Raw genomic sequence first — 20988 nt, 5'->3', positions numbered from 1 at the left:
ACGTTCAAATTGCTACATTATACAGATTGGGTTCACAGTCTACTATACATGCAAGAGAGCCTATTTACAGGCTCCGTGAAAGTGGTCAGTGTATACTTCATCTGTACCTGCTCCCCCGTCCTCTTGTGTTATCGGCCTTTCCCTCCTGATGTTTGTGACAAACACATGGAAGTAGATGGGTACAGTCTCAATCACCACTGCCCCCTGGAGCTTGCTTGATTTATCTTCGGAGGTCAGAGGAATTTCCCTGAGTTTCCACACCTTCTGCCCCCACCCCACCCCTCAATTTGCCTCAAACAAGGATGTTGTGAGCTGCACGGAGGTGATGGTGTAGAGAGGTCACACCATGCCATCAGGCGACAAGCTCAAAGGAGTAGCTAGTCTTTCCCATCCTTTTCGAAAGGGCCATCTTAAATTTTTACCTTTCCTTTTCGGATGCCAACTGATAACACTTGTATTTACAGCATTTTTCATTTTGACCTGAGATTTCTAGCAGTTGATGTTTTGAGTTTTAACAACTCATGGTGTGATTACATTGTACTTAAACACGTAACTTTCCAGACTGGTACGAGGCACAGCAATGCTTACTTCCAGTCACGGGAGATGAAGTACTGCAGCTCAAGTAGGCGATGCTCACACTCCTCCACCATCTTTTCCGTGTACAAGTGTTCCATCAGACACGAGAGGATCCTGCCAATAGAAAATATGGCAAGCATTAGCACAACAGCTTGGTGTTGATCCATTTCCCAAACACAGGGTTGTCGCTGGCAAAGTGCACAACTACATCAAGTGAGCAGCTTTCCTCAGCATGCTCCAAGAAAGAGAGAGTAAAGTTTTATTTACAATCACACCTTGTTACTGGTGTTAATCTGTACAAGTACCCAGCAGCTTTTCAGTTTAATAAAGTGCATTTTGCTTGTGTTAATATATTGCCCCTCGTCTTCTAAAGGCATTAACGCCTGCTGGGTACGGCATCATAGGCAATGGCAGCTCTTTGATACATAGTTCAAGACCGTGTGTTAGTAGGTTATCTTTCCAAAGAAAATAACAGTTCAATCCAATACCATCTTCTGCCAACATGCACACTTTCCATTGGGAGCCATTGGATAGTGAACAGGAAAAGTAACCCTGCCTAGGCCATGGTACTGAGGCACCCCAAATAGTGCCCTGGTTGAGGTCAGCCGACTCAATAGGTCAGAAATTGAACCTAGGGCCCTGGGCCTGCGTGGCTTAATGCTGCACTGGAAGATGCCTTGACCCACATAGCTGTTGAAAACTTAGGCACAGGAGTATGCCATTCAACCACTCAAGCCTGTTCCGCTATTCAATGAAATCATGGTTAATTTATACCTCAACACCATTTACCCATCTTTGTTACATATCCAACAAAAATCAAATGATCTCGTTCTTGAAAATTTTAATTGATCCAGCACCTATAGCCTTTTGGGGAAAAAGTGCTTCCAGAATTCACTCCTAAATAGCCCAGCTCTAATTTTATTATGCCTTGTATACTTTTATCTGGATTAGAGATTCCAAAAGTTTGCTGCAGTCAAAAGCATAGACATAATATACAGGAGGAGCCAGAGTCTAGTATCTCATGCACAGACGCTACACACCCAAGATTAGAGCAGCAATTCCTCTCTCTCTGTTTCACACACAATTGGACAAACACCATGCTTTCTCTGACTTACATTGGATCTCCATTGCGGATGTGTTTGCAGGCTGTTTGAATGACTGACTCACAGGCTTCATTCAGTGCTCGATCAATACGGTAGTCTGCACCAGGGTCTGTTTCTTGAATTAGGGACTGCAGCTGGAATGGGAGCAGAAAGGGCATTAACATGCATAGACTAACTAGAAACCGGGTCACTGAGACAATACAGGGCTGTTTAGAGGTGATAATCAATTCCTCCTAGCAACCCATATCCTCCCAAGCTCCTTGACCCTGAAGTCCCTCCAACCCCATTGTCTGAGTTAGCACGACATGTTATTGATGGTGAAATGACATCAGTACACCTCCGGCTGCAGCCTTTGTACAAATAAGGTGACATTTTTAACCTGCATTGTTTTGCAGAGCATGACTATGGTATCCAGATCATAACATCCACTTCACCATTCAGCAGCAGATGGCATGCTGCTTGCTGACATTACGCAGAGATCTGCACTTGGTTTTTGGGCTTTTTTAAAAAAATAAAAAAAAAACGAGTCCAGAATAGCCACCACACACGCAGAATGAGGTTAGCCACTACTGAAAAATCAAACGTCTCATTAAAAGCACACCCTCCTGTGCTGACATTTAGTTTTTCTGTGTAATTTTATTAGGAACAATGTGACGTCTTCCACTGACAAAGGCCAACAACATCTGCACAGCTGTCAACAGCTGCTCTGTGTGCAGGAAACACTCCCTTTGAAGCTGGCTTTTCTGTGCTGTGTAGTCACACCCCTCAGCAGAAATAATCAACTTCACTTTCAATCTTGCATCAACACTGTCAAATGATATGCTGTGAATGAAATACCCAATTTATTGGTTAAAAGACCATGATTTTTCTCCCCATCAAAATACTCACTGCCTGCTGGCAGCTCTGCCCCAGACTGCCCTTGTCTCCTCGACCCAGTCTCATCAAGCAGTGTAACGTCCGGCCCTTCCGGTGCAGGCCTGAACAGTGGAGTTCGATCTCAGTACGACAGTTAAGGACTATCTCAGGGTTGAGTGAGAAATCCTCCATCAGCATTCTGCGATAATCCAACATTTCTCCCTGGCACTCGCCGCTCACCTGTCGACCTGTCCAGTCCGAGAGATAAACAGTGGATCAGCATTTTTGCATACAACGCAGCACGAGCAGGAATCGTTAGAGGCACGCCCCACTCCCTAGAACCCCCTCTTATAATTGCATGGCTAGCATCACCTCCTGCTGCTCCCCTACCGTGGGGTGTTATCAGTAAAACCTCAAAGCAGCTCGTGTACTGTGACCAAGCCCCACTTTTGCCGAGCTCTACTGCTGTGGCCAAAGAGCAGGCACACGCCAAGCTCCCGGGATTCTGCAACAGCACTGAAATTTGGTTGCGAGATGCAAATTTTGGATAGGGCGACATGCGCATTACTCTCCATATGCCAACAATACAGTCCAAGATGATGAACGAGGGATATCACATACATTAACAAATGTTTTGACAACTTCAGGGTTGCTCACCTGACTGGTTATGAACCAGTCTGATTTTTCACTGGGTTGTCTTGGTAATATTTTAAAATGTCAACTCTGATTTGGTAAATCCAAGTCCTTTTTTTTTTTGCCCCGTGTGCAGCCATCAACAAGCAAAGAAAACATCAGAATTCATGCCATGACCCTGCCCCTACTCCACTCCTATTCTCCCCACTCTTCGGTGTCGATGTTTGTAAAAAGATGGCAGACCCTTCCACAAACGTGCAATATCCAAATGCATTCACTGCCCAGGGCTGCATCACAGAACAGCAGAGATCTCCAGAAAACTATATCTGGCCCGCATTAGCTCTCTGATCCAGTCTTGGACACGTCTGAATGTCCCTCCCCCTTGCTACTTAATGAGTCAGGTTGCCGAGGTTTCTGCTAGCATGAAGCCTGATTAATGCAATACTCCAACTTTCTGATGCACTCACCTTCACAGGGCAAAGTACAGAATCAAGCTTGTTAAATGAATTGGATCTCGGATTTAAAACTCCATTGTAACCTAGATATCGTCAGCATTTAGTTGAAATGTTCAATGCTCTTGCTTCAGACTACACACCTGACTGCGGGTTGGTGCCAGTAATTATGAGCGCCTACCTCGGTGCACAGAGGATTCCAGGCACAGCAGCAAGTAGGAAAGTCGAGCCTCGCGGGCGCGTGGCAAGTTGTCTGCGTTGCACCGATATTTCCTGAGGTCAACTTTGCATGCCTTGGCCAGGGAGTAACTCACTTTGTAATCTTGAGCAATCAGCTTCTGTCGTGTTGTGAGTGCCTCGCGACACTGGAAAGAGAATAGAAAGTGTCAATGTACTGCAGCAGCCCTCAATTCCAGCATCACACTAAAAACACAACAGTTTGACCTTTAACAAGCACATTCACTAACAGCATGAAGGATGGCACCCCAGGTTCCCGCAGCAGGAACGGCTTAAGAGAAATCCCAGGCTCCAAACTTCTATTTAATACACACAACACTCCTCTAAACACTTAGTTTAATTTTATACAGAAAACTCTCACCTTTCTGTACTGGATTTCACACTTAGTGAAAACAGAAATATTAACATAAGAAATAGGAGCAGGAGTAGGCCATACGGCCCCTCAAGCCTGCTCCGCCATTTAATATGATGGCTGATTAGTTAAAAAAGTGAATTCAAAATCCTCAACCTTGATATCAAAATCTTCTCATTTACAAATCCATGTGCTTGCCTCTCCCTATTTTTGAAGCCTCCTCTAGCCTTCTCCTTCTTAGGCAGTCCCCTGGAGTCGAGGATGACTTCCTTCCATATTAATAGGAGTTTTAAGGTGACCGATGCCAGGACCCTAACTTTATTCCAGAGGGTGGAAGATGCCTGTGCGTGAATTCTTTTAATGTGGAATGGCCATTGCACACCAATTACCACACAAGCTTGACAGAGCAAGGTCTTGGTACAATGGCAAGAGGACCCAAGACGATTGGAGACCAGGCTCTGCAGCATGGGCCTAGCACACACACACACACACACACACACACATTCCCACTAACACCCTCCCTTCCTCACGTCCTCTCACCCTGATTACATCCCAACTCTCTCACACTGCCCTTTCAATTGGCCTGTAAGCCCCCCATTCCACTTTAGGTGACAGCCTGCAACACAACACTGCCCTCCAACTCTCTTCCTGAACCTACTCCCACCTAGCTACATCTCTCATCACTTACGTCACACCCTTGGTCACCTCCCCTAACTCCTGTCCTCCTCCTGATCAGTGTCTGTTCCCCTCTCTCCTTTTCATGAAGCCCTTTGAGATCTTTTGCTAAGTTCAAGCTGTTGAGGCTGAACCTATAATTGGGACTTAGTGCAGTGAATTTACCAGTTACCGTCATACTGTGTAAATCAACATCCAGGACTGGGAAGGATACTAGCCCACACTCTCACCGACTGACTGAACCAATACATACATCAGCAAACTGGCTCTCTTCTGGTTAAGAACCCAAGATGGATCTCCAGCAGCAGCCAGCATTGAAGAGATTACTGGAATTGCTGCATTTTTATAACTACATGGTATATCCTCCCACTCTAATAAAAAGAAATTCTTGCTGCTAAGCAGTACAATTCCATAAAATCAACTATTTCTTGTATGTTAAAAGGCGAAGATTTCATAACCTCAATCCCCAATAACAAAGTAGCAAAACAATCTCCACTCGCAAGTACCTGACTGCTGCATTGTATCCGCCAGGCACGAGGGAAGCCCCATCACATAACGGTTTGCCATTGATGGACACTTTCTGAAGACTTGACCTCTTGCATAGCTTTTTTTTGTTTGATGGCATAACCAGATTAGTTGCAGACAACTGCAACAAGGACAGACATCTCATTAATTTGAAGGAGCAGACTTGGTGAATCTGTACTGAGCTCCCAAATGAAAGTCCTAGATTTCTCATAGCCTAATACAAGTTTAGAGTTATCGGTTTGAACCTGCATGCAAGGATCAGATGACATCTAGGAGAGCTCCACATGCATGAGTGGTGTAAGCATCCTTGTCGCAGATGTGGGGGTGGAATATTTGAATTAAAACCAAGAGAGTACAGTTGCATTTCATGCTCCTGACAAACAGGTCTGAGTCAACCTCTAGCAACTCGTGATGAGAGCCAACAGCCCAGCCGAGGGTAGAATACACAGGACTGCAACTAAATTTAAGAACATAAGAAATAGGAGCAAGGGTAGGCCATACGGCCCCTTGAGCCTACTCCACCATTCAATAAGATCATGGCTGATCTGCTGAGGTCGGTTGAGACCACCTTCTCTTACTCCAGTGTAGATCAGATGTAATTATCAAGAAAAGTAACTAAATGTCTAAAATCCTGCAATCCTTAGAGCAGAGGTGTTTGGGCAATACCACTGTCAGTATATCCCAACACAGGTATCGACTTGGTCTTCTGAGCACTGAAGAGGAATGAGCTATCTTCTGCCTGCTTCTGGTGACCCTGTCGTGCACGTGAATTATCCAAGGCATGAGAGAGAGCAGCAGGTCATTAAAGGACACAGTAACAGAGGGCAATTAAAGAATGAGAATGAAAAGGACCAAAACATAGAAACCGTCAGTTCTCTGGTTAAAAATTGCTCCCAGCGTTAAAAAAAAATCAAAATCCACAGTAACATGAATCTGGTTGCAAGTGTGCCAACAGGTTTTAAACAAAGATGTTGCCATTTTGCAGTTACACATTGCAAAAATGAGAACACTGCGCAAATATACAGACAACCAAGTTCTCATTTCCAGAGTGAGATCAGCTTCACAAGAGACTATGGGGCCGAAATTCAGTGCAGCCAGAAAGCTGGTGGTGTTCAGGCCTTTTTTCCCCGATTAGCGCCGCAAAGTTTGCGGCGGCCATTGGATCGAAATTCAGCTTTTGGACCAAAAAAAATTGCTAGCCCTTCAAACCTGAAAGTTTGCATTCTTAATTGGAGCGTTACTCCCACAGGAAATTCACCCTTAGGGTGATCTGGCAGCTGCCATTGCAGCACAGTCGCAAGGGAATGAGCTGCTTTGGAGGATGGTCGTGGCTCTGCAAGAGTCGACAGAGCGTCCAAGTGCGGTCATATCTGGTGGCTTTCAGACTGTGGCTGCTCGCATGCAGTCTCAGCTGGATGCTCCAAGACCTGTGTTGCTTTCGCGGCTGGGTCCCAGGGGATCTTCGGGTGTGGCACCACAGCTCTGACCAGAGCTCCTCCAGATTGGTGGTGGTGGTATTGTGCCATTCCTGGCGAGTTATTCAGGCTCCTCAGGCCAGGATACGGATGATGTGCTCCCTCTGGCTCGCAGCATTCCTGGCCCGAGACCGGTCACTCAGCCAGTGTCTCCACGCATGGCCTCGCCCGAGCCAAGCCAGACTGAACCCTGCCAGGAAGGTGACAGCCAGTCTCCAGTCGGCCCTTCCAGGCTCAAAGCTGCACGAGAGCATCCTAGAAGGACATCTGCAGATTCCACACAGGGTTCACAATAGCCTTCCCAGACCCATGAGGCAGCCACAGGGAGACTGAGGCGAAATCGCAGGTTAGCTATATGCAAGATCATAATAAACAGTCCCTTGAAGTCGAGGATGACTTGCTTCCACTCTCAAAAGCAAATTCGTAGGTGGCTGAACAGTCCAATGCGGTACCTACAGTCTCTGTCACAGGTGAGGCAGACAGTGGTTGAAGGAAAGGGTGGTTGGGGAGCCTGGGTTGCTGCACGCTCCTTCTGCGTCTGAGCTTGGTTTCTGCATGCTCTCGGCAATGAGACTCGAGGTGCTCAGCACCTTCCCAGATGCTCTTCCTCCACTTTGGGTGGTCTTGGGCCAGTGATTCCCAGGTGCCGGAGGGGATGTTGCATTTTATCAAGGAGGCTTTGAGGGTGACCTTGAAGCGTTTCCTCTGCCCACCTGGGGTTTGCTTGCTGTGTCGAGGTTCCAAGAAGAGCGCTTGCTATGGGAGTCTCATGCCAGGCATGCAGACGACGTGGCCCGCCCAGTGGAGCTGATCGAGCGTGGTCAGTGCTTTGATGCTGGGAATGTTGGCTTGAGCGAGAACACGGATGTTGGTGTGTCTGTCCTCCCAATGGATTTGCAGGATCTCACGGAGGCAGTATTGGTGGTACTTCTCCAGTGCTTTGAGGTATCTGCTGGAAATAGTCCACGTCTCTGAGCCATACAGGAGGGCGGGAATTACAACTGCCCTCTAGACCACAAGCTTGGTGCCAGATTTGAAGCTCTGGTCTTCAAAAACTCTCTTCCTCAAGCGACCGAAGGCTGCACTGGCACACTGAAGGCGGTGTTGGATGTCATCGATGTCTGCCCTTGCTGACAGTAGGCTCCCGAGATATGGAAAATGGTCCACCTTGTCCAAGGCCTCACCATAGATCTTGATAACCAGGGGGCAGTGCTGTGTGGCGGGGTCAGATTGGTGGAGGACCATCCTTTCGTACGCCTCGGTGAAGGTGTTGACGATGACTTGGAGTTTGGCCTCCGAGTGTGCGCAGACACAAGCATCGTCTGTGTACTGTAGCTCGGTGACAGAGGATGGGATGATCGTTCCCTCCCTCCCAGAGTGCGGATTTTGTGCTGAACTCCTCCGGTCCATTGAAGAGGCTCCTGGACTTGTTGCTGAGCAATATGGAGCTGGCTCCGGGATCTCACCCTGATGATCTCTTACCGGACTTCTCGGTATCCCGATTCAGCTGCTGTTACTTAGAGGACTCTGGGGAGCTTCCGACCCATCCTCAGGTTTGGATCTTATCTTCTTCTCCCTCTCTGCTCTTACGGTTCCAAGATCTCCGCCACTCGACACCGGCCCTAGAAGCTGACGGAGCAGCAGCAGTGCGCACTTTTACCACGTCACTACTGCCGCAAGCCCCACACCGCCACGAGAGTTGGTCAATCACGGCGGTGACCCACATCGCTGCAAGACCTACCGGGCCGAATCTATGTCGGGGCAGCCAGTTGAGCCCAAAGTGGTGGCCATTCGATTTTGACAAATGGGCGCTGTAAACGGGCAGTAACAGTCCTTCCCAGGACTGAAAATTTCAGGGCATGTAACAGTTAGGGATGTAATTTTCCAATTAACCGCAATTTACAAATGAATACGGTAAATTCGGCAGCAGGTCACAAAGTCCCATCTCTGTAGGGGTATTAATTTATTAGATTATTAATGCACTGACCCAAATTTAAGAATTAAAACTGTCGCAGATCTCAGACTGTTCAGCATTCAGAAATGTCATTCACGTCAAGAATGTGTGCCTCAAAAACAAACACAAGTACCCTCATGCACACTAAGTAAATCAGCAAATTCACTGTAAACACATCCCATAACAGAACGGCCTCCTGAGATATTAGTTACCTGCATGGAATAAATGCCAGTCAATGAGGCAAGTTTGAATGCAAACAAATTGCAGCTGAGCCATGGAGATGGCAGAAACTCTGAACAAATATTTTGTATCAGTCTTTATGGTGAAGGACACCAACAATATGCCCACAGGGGATAGTCAAGGGGCTATGGGGGGGGGGGGGGGGAAACTTAACACAATCAATCATTTAGGAGGTGATACTCAGTAAGATAATGGGACTAAAGGCAGATAAATCCCCTGGACCTGATGGCTTGCATCCTAGGGTCTTGAGAAGTAGCGGCAGGGATAGTGGATGCATTGGTTGTAATTTACCAAAATTCCCTGGATTCTGGGGAGGTCCCAACAGATTGGAAAACTGCAAATGTAACACCCCTATTTAAAAAAAGGAGGCAGACAAAAAGCAGGAAACTATAGACCAGTTAACCCAATATCGTGGTTGGGAAAATGTCGGAGTCCATTATTAAAAAAGCAATAGCAGCACATTTGGATAAGCATCATTCGGTCAAGCAGAGTCAGCATGGATTTATGAAGGGGAAGTCATGTTTGACAAATTTGCTGGAATTCTTTGAGGATGTAATGAACAGGGTGGATAAGGGGGAACCAGTGGATGTGGTGCATTTGGACTTCCAGAAGGCATTTGACAAGGTGCCGCATAAAAGGTTACTGCACAAGATAAAGTTCACTGGGTTGGGGGCAATATATTAGCATGGATAGAGGATTAGCTAACTGACAGAGAGTCGGGATAAATGGTTCATTCTCAGGTTGGCAATCCGTAACTAGTGGGGTGCTGCAGGGATCAGTGCTGGGACCCCAACTATTTACTTTCTATATTAACGACTTGGAAAAAGAGACAGTGTAACGTAGCCAAGTTTCCTGATGATACAAAGATGGGAGAAAAAAACAAATGTGAGGAGGACACAAAATCTGCAAAAGGACATAAGCCGGGCTAAGTGAGTGAGCAGATGGAGTATAATGTTGAAAAGTGTGAGGCCATGCAGTTGGCAGAAAAAAAAAATCAAAGAGCAAGTTATTATTTAAATGGAGAAAAATTGCAAAGTGCCGCAGTACAGCAGGACCTGGGGGTACTTGTGCATGAAACACAAAAGGTTAGTATGCAGGTACAGCAAGTGATCAGGAAGGCCAATGGAATCTTGGGCTTTATTGCAAAGGGGATGGAGTATAAAAGCAAGGAAGTCTTGCTACAGTTATACAGGGTATTGGTGAGGCCACACATGGAATACTGTGTACAGTTTTGGTTTCCATATTTACGAAACGATATACTTGCTTTGGAGGCAGTTCAGAGAAGATTCACTCGGCTGATTCCAGGGATGAGGGGGTTAATTTATGAGGAAAGGTTGAGGGGGTTGGGCTTCAACTCATTGGAATTTAGAAGAATGAGAGGTGATCTTATCGAAACATATAAGATTGAGGGGGCTTGACAAGGTGGATGCAGAGAGGATGTTTCCACTGATAGGTGAGATTAGAACTAGGGTGCATGATCTTAGAATAAGGGGCTGCCTATTTAAAGCAGAGATGAGGAAGAATTTCTTCTCAGGTTTGTAAATCTGTGGAATTCGCTGCCTCAGTGTTGTGGAAGCTGGAACATCTTAACCGATAAGGGATTAAGGGGTTATGGGGAGCGAGCAGGGAAGTGGACCAGAGTCCATGATCGGATCAGTAATGATCGTATTAAATGGCGGAGCAGACTCGAGGGGCTATATGGCCTACTCCTGCTCCTATTGCTTATGTTCTTATGAGCCAGAGCACAATGTGAACATTTGTACCAGCAACTGATAAGACAAATGTTGAGTGATTGGAGGGTCTGAATTTGTTCTGTAACTGAATAAATATGAAGTGCAAAAGGGAATGCTAGGTTACTGCCTCTTCACTTCTGCTCATACACTTCCAGGGATCAGAATGAACGGAGGGAGAACAATAATAACAGTAACGAGAAATCATCAGTTTAAATCTGGATTATATTGGGCATCAGAACAGCAAAGTAGATGGGATTATCCAGCTTTAAATCAAGCCTCAACATGCATGTCTGCACTAACAATTTAAAATGATATATCTGAAAAATTCCAGGCTGCATTGTGTCTGCCATTTTGTTGAAGTTTTGGTGCTCCTTAACCATGCACTCAGTTAAATTCTACAGTCTGGAGAGGTTGTGCTTATGCAATGCACACTGTGGAAGAGCACTGCTAATATGACTTCCAGCATCTAAAACGTGGCACATGTAAAGCTGCAAGCAGCAGCTATGCCATTTAACAGACACATTACAAACAAAACCCATCTGCTTTTCATTTCCTTAATAGCTTGGCCACATTTAGAACGGCATGAATTTAATCTTTCTGTAACTCAGTGGTTGCTACATTACCAACCATGAATTTAGATTTTGGGACGGTAGATTTTATTCCTACAGAGAACTCTCCCCGTCTTTCAGCACACAGTAGAGAAATACATATTCACTTGCATGAATGAATTACCTAAACAAGCATCAAAAAATAAATACATTCAGTTATCCAGAGTGAGTTTTGGCAACTTATAAGCAAGTGGGTGAACATTCTGGACAAGTCCAGGATTACAGGAGACTGCAAGTGCTTTAAGAGTGCTTCACATCTGACATTCTCACAAATGCCACCAAAAACTTGTCACAAGGGAAAATTAATGCACAAAATTCTTAACTATCAGTAGCTGCAACAATGGAGAAGAGTGTTAAGATGCAGTTGTGCTTTGAAGCTCCAGAACCAGGAGCTTGCAGGGATCATCTCTACATAAGGATAATTTGGAGCTGCTCAACTATCAAATGAACAGCTGCAGATTTAATAGGTCAATCATCCCTTTAGCTCTTACTGGGTTATATAGGGGTAGGGATTGGCCATCCTCGGCCCAATTTATGAATCACTATTGTGGACATTGATTATTGCACAGGAGCTGCGGGTAACATCTTGGTGCCTTGGAGACTGGTTACGGCAGGATTAGGTAATGAATCCCAGACTCCTCACTCTTTGTTCCAGGCAGCACACAGGTGACACAAAGATCCAAAAGCATTTCCTGTGAAAAGTAACAAGGAATGTACAGCATGCTAAACTCAGCAAACTAAATTTGCTGCATTTTGGAAGGAGCACCATCCTTGCTCAATTTTGTCCAAGGAACAATGAAAATAATTCTTGGGAGCAGTACATTCTAATCCATAGGTTTACACATGTAGGTAGGCGGATTTATATATACACAGGAGTGTACAACACAAGGTCACAAAGTCATAGGTATTGTTCAGTCAGCTGCACAGGTGAACATTTAACCTGCAGGTGAGTGCTGAGGAGCCCAGGTGGTTAGTACGAGTAACAGACACTTAATGAAAATACAAAACAAATATTAACCTTCAAAGTACAATACTCTATTGAAACAGGAAAGAACGCCATTGTGGAAGGATTGAAAAGATCAACTAGGCACATATTCAGTTCCTGAATGTTACAATTCAAATCCAAGTATTATAAGTACAGTAATACTAAATAAATGGGAATGTCTAAGTTGGACTAATTGAGTGTGGAAAGAGTGGTTGCGCTTACGGCAATGAAACATCAGAGGGAACTGGCTAATGGAACACATTGAACCAGCAACTGGAAACTTGCACCAAAAAAGGAACGATATTTGGCAAATTTACCATTTCAAATGAGATAAAGATACAACAGGACATAAGCGGATGAGATCGCAGTGAGGTAATTGGCCACTTACCTTATCACTCATGGCATCTTCAAACTTGTGGTTGAAAAGGCACTTATACACTCGGCCCTCGCCACCCTGAATCTATGGAGCAAACAAAAAGATTAATGGCTGTCAGTAAGTGGTGTTGGAAAATAGCACCAAACAGATGCAACTTAAAGCCAAATACCATTTACAGGATGAAGCCAAGAAACCAAAATTGACAAACATGCAGGACTCCTAGTGTTAGAATCCATTTTGTTTCTAATGCTATACAAATGCAAGTTGTTGTTACATTGGTCTAGTTGCTTAAGAATCAAGTCAAAGGACACTTTTATAGGGGTCAAGTCAAAGGACACTTTTATAGGGGTCAAATTTCTGCCGTCCGCTAGAACGGCACACATTGGAGAGGACCACCCAATTTGTAGAACAAAAATTGCGCCGAATACTTACCTCGCAATTCTCAGATAGCTGCAGGCCCAATTCCACCTCGGTGCTGCGCAGCAGGGGGCTGAGCTACAGTGCCGCAGTGGAGGCTGCGCGCGTGCGCAGTAACTGCAGTCATCCTGTCTCTGGGGTGACGACCTTATCCCAGGCCGAAGAGACGTCGCCCCTATCCCGGGCAGAGTGGCCTGCGCAGCTTACCTCAGCAGCGGGGCCCGGCCTCTCACTGGGGGTGGGCCCCGCCCGAAAAACTCCTGTCAGCCGGCGTCGGCTGCGTGTGGGCCCCGCTCGAAGTCCTCGGCAGGCCCGGCTTCTTCTCTTCCCTCCCCCCTTATTCTTCTTTTCCCTTATTCTCCCCCCTCCCCTCTTCCCTCTTCCCCCCCATCCCCTCCCTCGTGCTGCAGTAGGTGAGGTTAGAGATTTTTAATTTTAAAACATTATTTTTTATTTATTTATTTGGATTGATTTATTTTATTTATCATTTATTATTGATGACTATTTGTAAAAGTGAACTGTTTAATGTTTGTATACCCCCCTCCCCCATCTTTCGTTCCATACGCCTGATTTTCAAATGTAGGCAAGCTTTTGCTGAGCGTAAAAAAATCTACACTTACTCCATTCTAAGTTAGTTTGGAGTAAGTTTTTGCTGCCTAAACTTGCAAAACAAGCGTAAGTTGCCGGGCACGCCCCCTTTTTAAAAAAAAAATCTGTTCTAAAATGAAACTGTTCTAACTGACTAGAACTGGAGCAAACTAAAAGCCGAGAATTGCAATTTGTAAGATGCTCCATTCTAAACTAGTTGCTCCAAAAAAAAAGAGAAACTCAGGCCGAAACTTGAGCCCAAAATATAGATTCTGCTTCAGCTTCAACAGTGTTACCAGAAATCGTCAGATCCACCCACCCCACCGCCCGCCATGTTGATATTTCTGAGTTGGTCTTAACTACGGGCTTAACCCACCAGCGAGAAAGTACTTAAATTTTCGATGGCAGGCACCCAGGTTGAATGATCAACACAGCATCAAAGGAACCTACATATTATTCCACACAGCGATCCTGTACAGGTCATCAGGGGAGACCGAGTGGAGAATCCGCCACACAATGAAAATAAAAATGAAGCCACTGTTCTTCTCCCTCCCACCCAAGCACTTAACACCTAGCGGTCTCAGAAGTCTGCCTGGCCCGTTTCCCCTCAAGACAAAGATACCAAGGAATGGCACAAAAAAAACACGGCTTATACAATGCTTTGGAAAACGGCTTTCGAAATTTGTTGATAGAATAGTTGGACTACTTCATGTACAATGGGAGTTTTCCTCCGTAATCAGGAACGCATAATTAATACAGTAACCCAGGATTCGGGGAGGCCTATAAAGGCCCAACAGTCGGAGGGCAGCGGGGTGAGTCATCGAAGAGTCTAGCTGGTGCAGGGAGAGAAGGCAAAAAAGAAGCAAAAAGAAATCAAAGGGCGACGACACTGCCAAGGGGGTAAGTGATTGGTGAGTAGTTTTTCTTTTCTTTTCCTTTATCAGTAGGTAACCTTTGGCATTGTTGCCAAATTAAGTTAATTTAAGGGTTAAGTCATGGCAGGAGAGCCCAGACCAGTGTCATGCTCCTCCTGTGCTATGTGGGAACTCAGGGCGCTTCTAGTGCCCCGGACGACTAAATGTGCAGGAAGTGTACCCTGACTAGTGCCACAATGTGGTCTGAGCTACGTATGGATTCACTCTGGAGCATCCGTGATGCTGAGGATGTCGTGAATAGCACACGTTTAGTGAGTTGGTCACACCGCAGCTAAAGGTTACTCAGTTAGATAGGGAATGGGTGACCATCAAGAAGGGCAGTGGAAGGAAGGTATTGCAGGGGTCCCCTGTGGTCACCCCCTCCAAACAAGGTACACTGCCTTGGGTGCTGTTTGGGGGGGGGGGGGGGGGGATGACTCATCAAGGTAGGGCAGCAGCAGCCAAGTTCATGGCACCGTGGGCGACTCTGCTGCACAGGAGGGCAGGAAAAAGAGTGGTAGAGCTATAGTGGTAGGGGATTTTGCTGTAAGGGGAATAGATAGAAGTTTCTGTAGCCGCAATCGAGACTCCAGGATGGTATGTTGCCTCCCTGGTGCAAGGGTCAAGGATTTCTCGGAGCGGCTGCAGGATATTTTGGAGGGGGAGGGTGAACAGCAAGTTGTCATGGTGCATATAGGTACCAACGATATAGGTATAAAGTGGCATGAGGTCCTATAAGCTGAATTTAGGGAGCTAGGAGTTAAATTAAAATGTAGGACCTCAAAAGGTAGTAATCTCAGGATTGCTACCAGTGCCACGTGCTAGTCAGAGCAGGAATTGCAGGATAGGTCAGATGAATATGTGGCTAGAGGAATGGTGCAAGGGGGAGGGATTCAAATTCTTGGGACATTGGAGCCAGTTCTGGGGGAGATGGGACCAGTACAAACCAGACGGTCTGCACCTAGGCAGGACTGGAACCAATGTCCCAGGGGGAGTGTTTGCTAGTGCTGTTTGGGAGGGGTTAAACTAATATGGCAGGGTGATGAAAACCTATGCAGGGAGACAGAGGGAAATAGAATGGGGGCAGAAGCAAAAGATAGAAAGAAGAAAAAGTAAAAGTGGAGGGCAGAGAAACCCAAGGCAAAAATCAAAAAGGGCCACATTACAGCAAAATTCTAAAGGGGCAAAGTGTGTTAAAAAGACAAGCCTGAAGGCTCTGTGCTTCAATGCAAGGAGTATTTCGTAATAAAGGTGGACGAATTAACTGTGCAGGCAGCTATTAACAAAAATGATATAATTGGCATTACGGAGACATGGCTCCAGGGTGACCAAGGCTGGGAACTCAACATCCAGGGGTATTCAACATTCAGGAAGGCTAAGCAGAAAGGAAAAGGAGGTGGGGTAGCGTTACTGGTTAAAGAGGAAATTAACACAATAGTAAGGAAGAACATTAGGTTGGATGATGTGGAACCTGTATGGGTAGAGCTGCAGAATACCAAAGGCAGAAAACATGAGTGTGTTGTGCACAGACCACCAAACAGTAGTAGAGGGGTTGGGGACAGCATCAAACAAGAAATTAGGGATGCATGCAATAAGGGTACAGCAGTTATCCTGGGCGACTTTAATCAACATATAGGGCCCAAGTTTCCACATGATTTGCGCCTGATTTTTAGGAGCAACTGGTGGAGAACGGACTATTTTAGAAATCGCAATTCTCCACATTTTTTTTTCTGCAGTTCTAGTTAGGTAGAACAGTTCTAGTTTAGAACAGAATTTTCTCTTCAAAAGGGGGCGTGTCTGGCCACTGACGTCTGATTTGAAAGTTTCCACAGTGAAAATGTACTCCAAACTAAAGTAGTTTGGGGAGCGGGCGTCGGGTCGGGGGGGGGGGGAGCGGGCGTCGGAGCGGGCGTCGGGCCGGGGGGGTAGGAGCGGGCGTCGGGTCGGGGGGGGTAGGAGCGGGCGTCGGGTCGGGGGGGGGGGGGGGGGGGAGAGCGGGCGTCGGGTCCGGGGGGGGGGGGGGAGCGGGCGTCGGGCCGGGGGGGGGGGCGTCGGGTCGGGAGGGGGGAGCGGGCGTCGGGTCAGGGGGGGAGCGGGTCTCGGGTCGGGGGGGGGGGGGGGGAAGAGCGGGTGTCGAGTCGGGTCTGGTTGGCGGGGGGTGAGCGAATGTCTGGTCGGGCGGGGAGCAGGAGCTGGCCGTGGGAGGAGCCTCATTCATGCAGCCCCAGTGAGGCCATTGGGCCAGGGCTAGGGGCTGCGTGCTTCGGGCCCCTCCCACACAGTTCGGCGCCTGGAGCTACTGCACTTGCGTGCCGACTGTAGTGTGCATGTGCAGAGGTCCCGGCACTGTTTTCAGCGCAGGGACCTGGCTCCGCCCCCCCCCCACAGCTCGTGCCGGCTGCGCCGAGTGCCACAGGACCTGTAAGTCGGTGGAGAATACAGAGGATTTTTTTAGGCGCCGTTTTAGGCGTGAAAAACGGGTGCCCAGTTCGGAGGGGCGCCCGTTTTTTTTCTTGTGGAAACTTGGGCCCATAGATTGGGCTAACCAAATTGGTAGCAATACGGTGGAGGAAGATTTCCTGGAGTGTATTAGGGATGGTTTTCTAGACCAATTGTCAAGGAACCAACTAGAGGGCTGGCCATTCTAGAATGGGTGATGTGTAACGAGAAAGGACTAATTAGCAATCTTGTTGTGCGAGGCCCCTTGGGAAAGAGTGATCATAATATGGTAGAATTCTTTAAGATGGAGATTGACACAGTTAATTCAGAGACTAGGGTCCTGAACTTAAAGGTATCTTCGATGGTATGAGATGTGAACTGGCTAGAATAGACTGGCGAACAATACTTAAAGGGTTGACGGTGGATAGGCAATGGCAAACATTTAAAGATCACATGGATGAACTTCAACAATTGGACATCCCTGTCTGGAGTAAAAATAAAACGGGAAAGGTGGCTCAACCGTGGCGAACAAGGAAAATTAAGGATAGTGTTAAATCTAAGGAAGAGGCATATAGATTGTCCAGAAAAAGAAGCAAACCTGAGGACTGAGAAATTTAGAATTCAGCAGAGGAGGACAATGCGTATAATTCGGAAGGGGAAAATAAAGTACGGGAGGAAGTTTGTTGGAAACATAAAAACTGACTGCAAAAGCTTCTATAGATATGTGAAGAGAAAAAGATTAGTGAAGACAAATGTAGGTCCCTTGCAGTCAGAATCAGATTGGGGAACAAAGAAATGGCAGACCAATTGAACAAATATTTTGGTTCTGTCTTCAAAGGAAGACACAAATAACCTTCCGGAAATACTAAGGGACAGAGGATCTAGTGAGAAGGAGAAACTGAAGGAAATCCTTATTGGTCAGGAAATTGTGCTAGGGAAATTGTTAGGATTGAAGGCCGATAAATCCCCAGGGCCTGATAGTCTGCATCCCAGAGTACTTAAGGAAGTGGCCATAGAAATAGTGGATGCATTGGTAACCATTTTCCAGCAGTCTATCAACTCTGGATCAGTTCCTATGGACTGGAGGTAGCTAATGTATCACCACTTTTTTTAAAAAGCAGGGAGAGAAAATGGGGAAATTATAGCCTGATATCAGTTGTGGGGAAAATGTTGGAACCAATTATTAAAGATGAAATAGCAGCGCATTTGGAAAGCAGTGGCCGGATCGATCCAAGTCAGCATGAATTTATGAAAGGGAAATCATGCTTGACAAATCTAGAATTTTTTGAGGATGTAACTAGTAGAGTGTACAGGGGAGAACCAGTGGATGTGGTGTATTTGGACTTTCAAAAGGCTTTTGACAAAGTCCCACACAAGAGGTTGGTGTGCAAAATTAATGCACATGGTATTGGGGGCAATGTATTGACATGGATAGAGAACTGGTTGGCAGACAGGAAGCAGAGAGTTGTGATAAACGGGTCCTTTTAAGAATGGCAGGCAGTGACTAGTGGGGTGCCGCAGGGCTCAGTGCTGGGACCCCAGCTATTTACAATATACATCAATGATTTAGATGAAGGAATTGAGCGTAATATCTCCAAGTTTGCAGATGACACTAAGCTGAGTGGCAGTGAGCGCTGTGAGGAGGATGCTGAGAGGCTGCAGGTTGACTTGGACAAGTTAGGTGAGTTGGCAAATGCATGGCAGATGCAGTATAATGTGGATAAATGAGAGGTTATCCACTTTGGTGGCAAAAACACGAGGGCAGATCATCATCTGAATAGCGGCAGATTAGGAAAAGGAAAGGTGCACGAGACCTGGGTGTCATGGTACATCAGTCATTAAAAGTTGGCATGCAGGTACAGCAGGTTGCGAAGGCGGCAAAAGACATGTTGGCCTTCAGAGCTAGAGGGTTTGAGTATAGGAGCAGGGAGGTCTTACTGCAGTTGTACAGGGCCTTGGTGAGGCCTCATCTGGAATATTGTGTTCAGTTTTAGTCACCTAATCTGAGGAAGGATGTTCTTGCTATTGAGGGAGTGCAGCAAAGTTTCACCAGGCTGATTCCTGGGATGGCAGGACTGACATGAGGAGAGACTGGATCTTTATTCACTAGAGTTTAGAAGAATGAGAGGGGATCTCAGAAACATCCAAAATTCTGACGGGACTGGACAGGTTAGATGCAGGAAGAATGTTCCCAATGTTGGGGAAGTCCAGAACCAGGGGACACAGTCTAAGGATAAGGGGTAAGCCATTTAGGACTGAGATGAGAAGAAACTTCTTCACTCAGAGTTGTTAACCTGTGGAATTCTCTACCGCAGAGAGTTGTTGATGCCAGTTTGTTGGATATAATCAAGAGGGAGTTAGATATGGCCCTTATGTCTAAAGGGATCAATGGGTACGGAGAGAAAGCAGGAAAGGGGTACTGGGGTGATGATCAGCCATGATCTTATTGAATGGCGGTGTAGGCTCGAAGGGCCTACTCCGGCACCTATTTTCTATGTTTCTATTAGATTGCAGGGTTAGCACTAGAAACAAAATTTGCCATCTACCAGTTAACTACACAACAGTCCCGCGTGCTGTCGGTAGTGAAAGCACCTCTTCAATGATTGATATTTCCCTCTTCTCTCCCATTTCCAAATGCAGGCTTGCCTCAACATCTTGACATTATAAAAATCTGTTATTTGAAATTCACTTCCCTCCCCTGAAAATTAAGTTACTGAACATTGAAGCTATATTCTGGCATGGTTAGAAGCATGAATCCCTTCAGAGACTGGAGCTTGTGATTGCACAATTGTGCAGAGTCCAAAGGCAAATCGTCAAAGATAAACAATTGAAACAAACTGCAGATCAGTTAAGTTGCAACATCAGGAAGGAAAATAAGTGTGTGGAAACAAAAGCAGGGCCAAGGAGGCACTTGAGATACCCAGTTATCGCTCAGATGTAACACTGCTGAGAACAACAGTTAACACAAAAGTAGTTATGAACAATTCATGTAGGTAACCCTTGGGATTCAACGACTTGAATGATCAACCTTGGAGCACTCTGACCATAATGGAATTTAATTGGAAATACTGCATCTAATTTTAGTTCTTCAAAGAAAGCAAGACCCAGACTAAATTCGTTACATTAAAAATCAATTCCATTAGATACAGCTGGTTCTCAAATCTTTTATTTCAAAGGGGTCAGCCATTTAAGACTGAGATGAGGAGGAATTTCTTCACTGAGGGTTGTGAAACTTTGGAATTCTCTACCTCAAAGGGTCAAAAGGGTTGTGGATGCTCAATCATTGAAGGCCGATATATATTTTTGGAGTTTAGGGGAATCAAGGGAAGAGGGGATCGTATGGGAAAGTGGAGTTGAGGTCAAAGATCAGCCATGATCTTATCAAATGGTGGAGCAAGCTTGAAGGGCCGTATGGCCAACTCCTGCTCCTAATTCTTGTGTTCTTATCTTATGTTTTTATAAAGGAACTATATAAATGCAGGCTGTTTGAATTTTAATAGCGCCGGTTGTGTGTACGTTAGAGTGCAACACCATTCCCTAGCCACTGACTCCTTCCTTCATTTGTCTGAGGCTAAACCACACTGTTCTCAACCTTGGTGTCATGTTTAACCCTGAAATGAGCTTTCGACCACAGATCTGCAGCATAACTAAGACCTCCCATTTCCACTTCCGCAAGAGTGTGCAAGCAGAGGGAGTGGGCGACCGCCAGACAGAAGGAGGAGGACTAGGCAGGTAGTGCAGCAGTACCTCAAGTCCACCTCACTCCCCAGCTGTTCGGAGTACCGGTGGGGGCGATGGTGGCTCTGGGGAGTGCAGCCAGAGTCAAGTCCATGGCACTATGGGTGGCTCAG

At 46.2% G+C, this 20988-nt stretch overlaps 1 protein-coding gene across 2 annotated transcripts in view; it reads right to left on the bottom strand.

Moving 5' to 3' along the window:
- The window catches only part of glg1a (golgi glycoprotein 1a), a 137882-nt gene that overhangs the window by 30744 nt on the left and 86150 nt on the right, over window positions 1-20988 (bottom strand). For both annotated transcript variants that reach the window (XM_070897849.1, XM_070897850.1), the window contains exons 6-10: window positions 12792-12863; window positions 3801-3984; window positions 2568-2782; window positions 1692-1813; window positions 589-690 (exon numbers count right to left, since the gene is read on the bottom strand). In XM_070897849.1, the coding sequence (XP_070753950.1) occupies window positions 589-690; window positions 1692-1813; window positions 2568-2782; window positions 3801-3984; window positions 12792-12863 (695 nt within the window). The remainder of the gene's footprint in view (window positions 1-588; window positions 691-1691; window positions 1814-2567; window positions 2783-3800; window positions 3985-12791; window positions 12864-20988) is intronic.

This window comes from Pristiophorus japonicus, chromosome 13, assembly GCF_044704955.1.
Source record: "Pristiophorus japonicus isolate sPriJap1 chromosome 13, sPriJap1.hap1, whole genome shotgun sequence".
Taxonomy (NCBI): domain Eukaryota; kingdom Metazoa; phylum Chordata; class Chondrichthyes; family Pristiophoridae; genus Pristiophorus; species Pristiophorus japonicus.
Note: the sequence above shows the minus strand (reverse complement) of the source record. Positions and strands in the feature narration are given on the sequence as shown.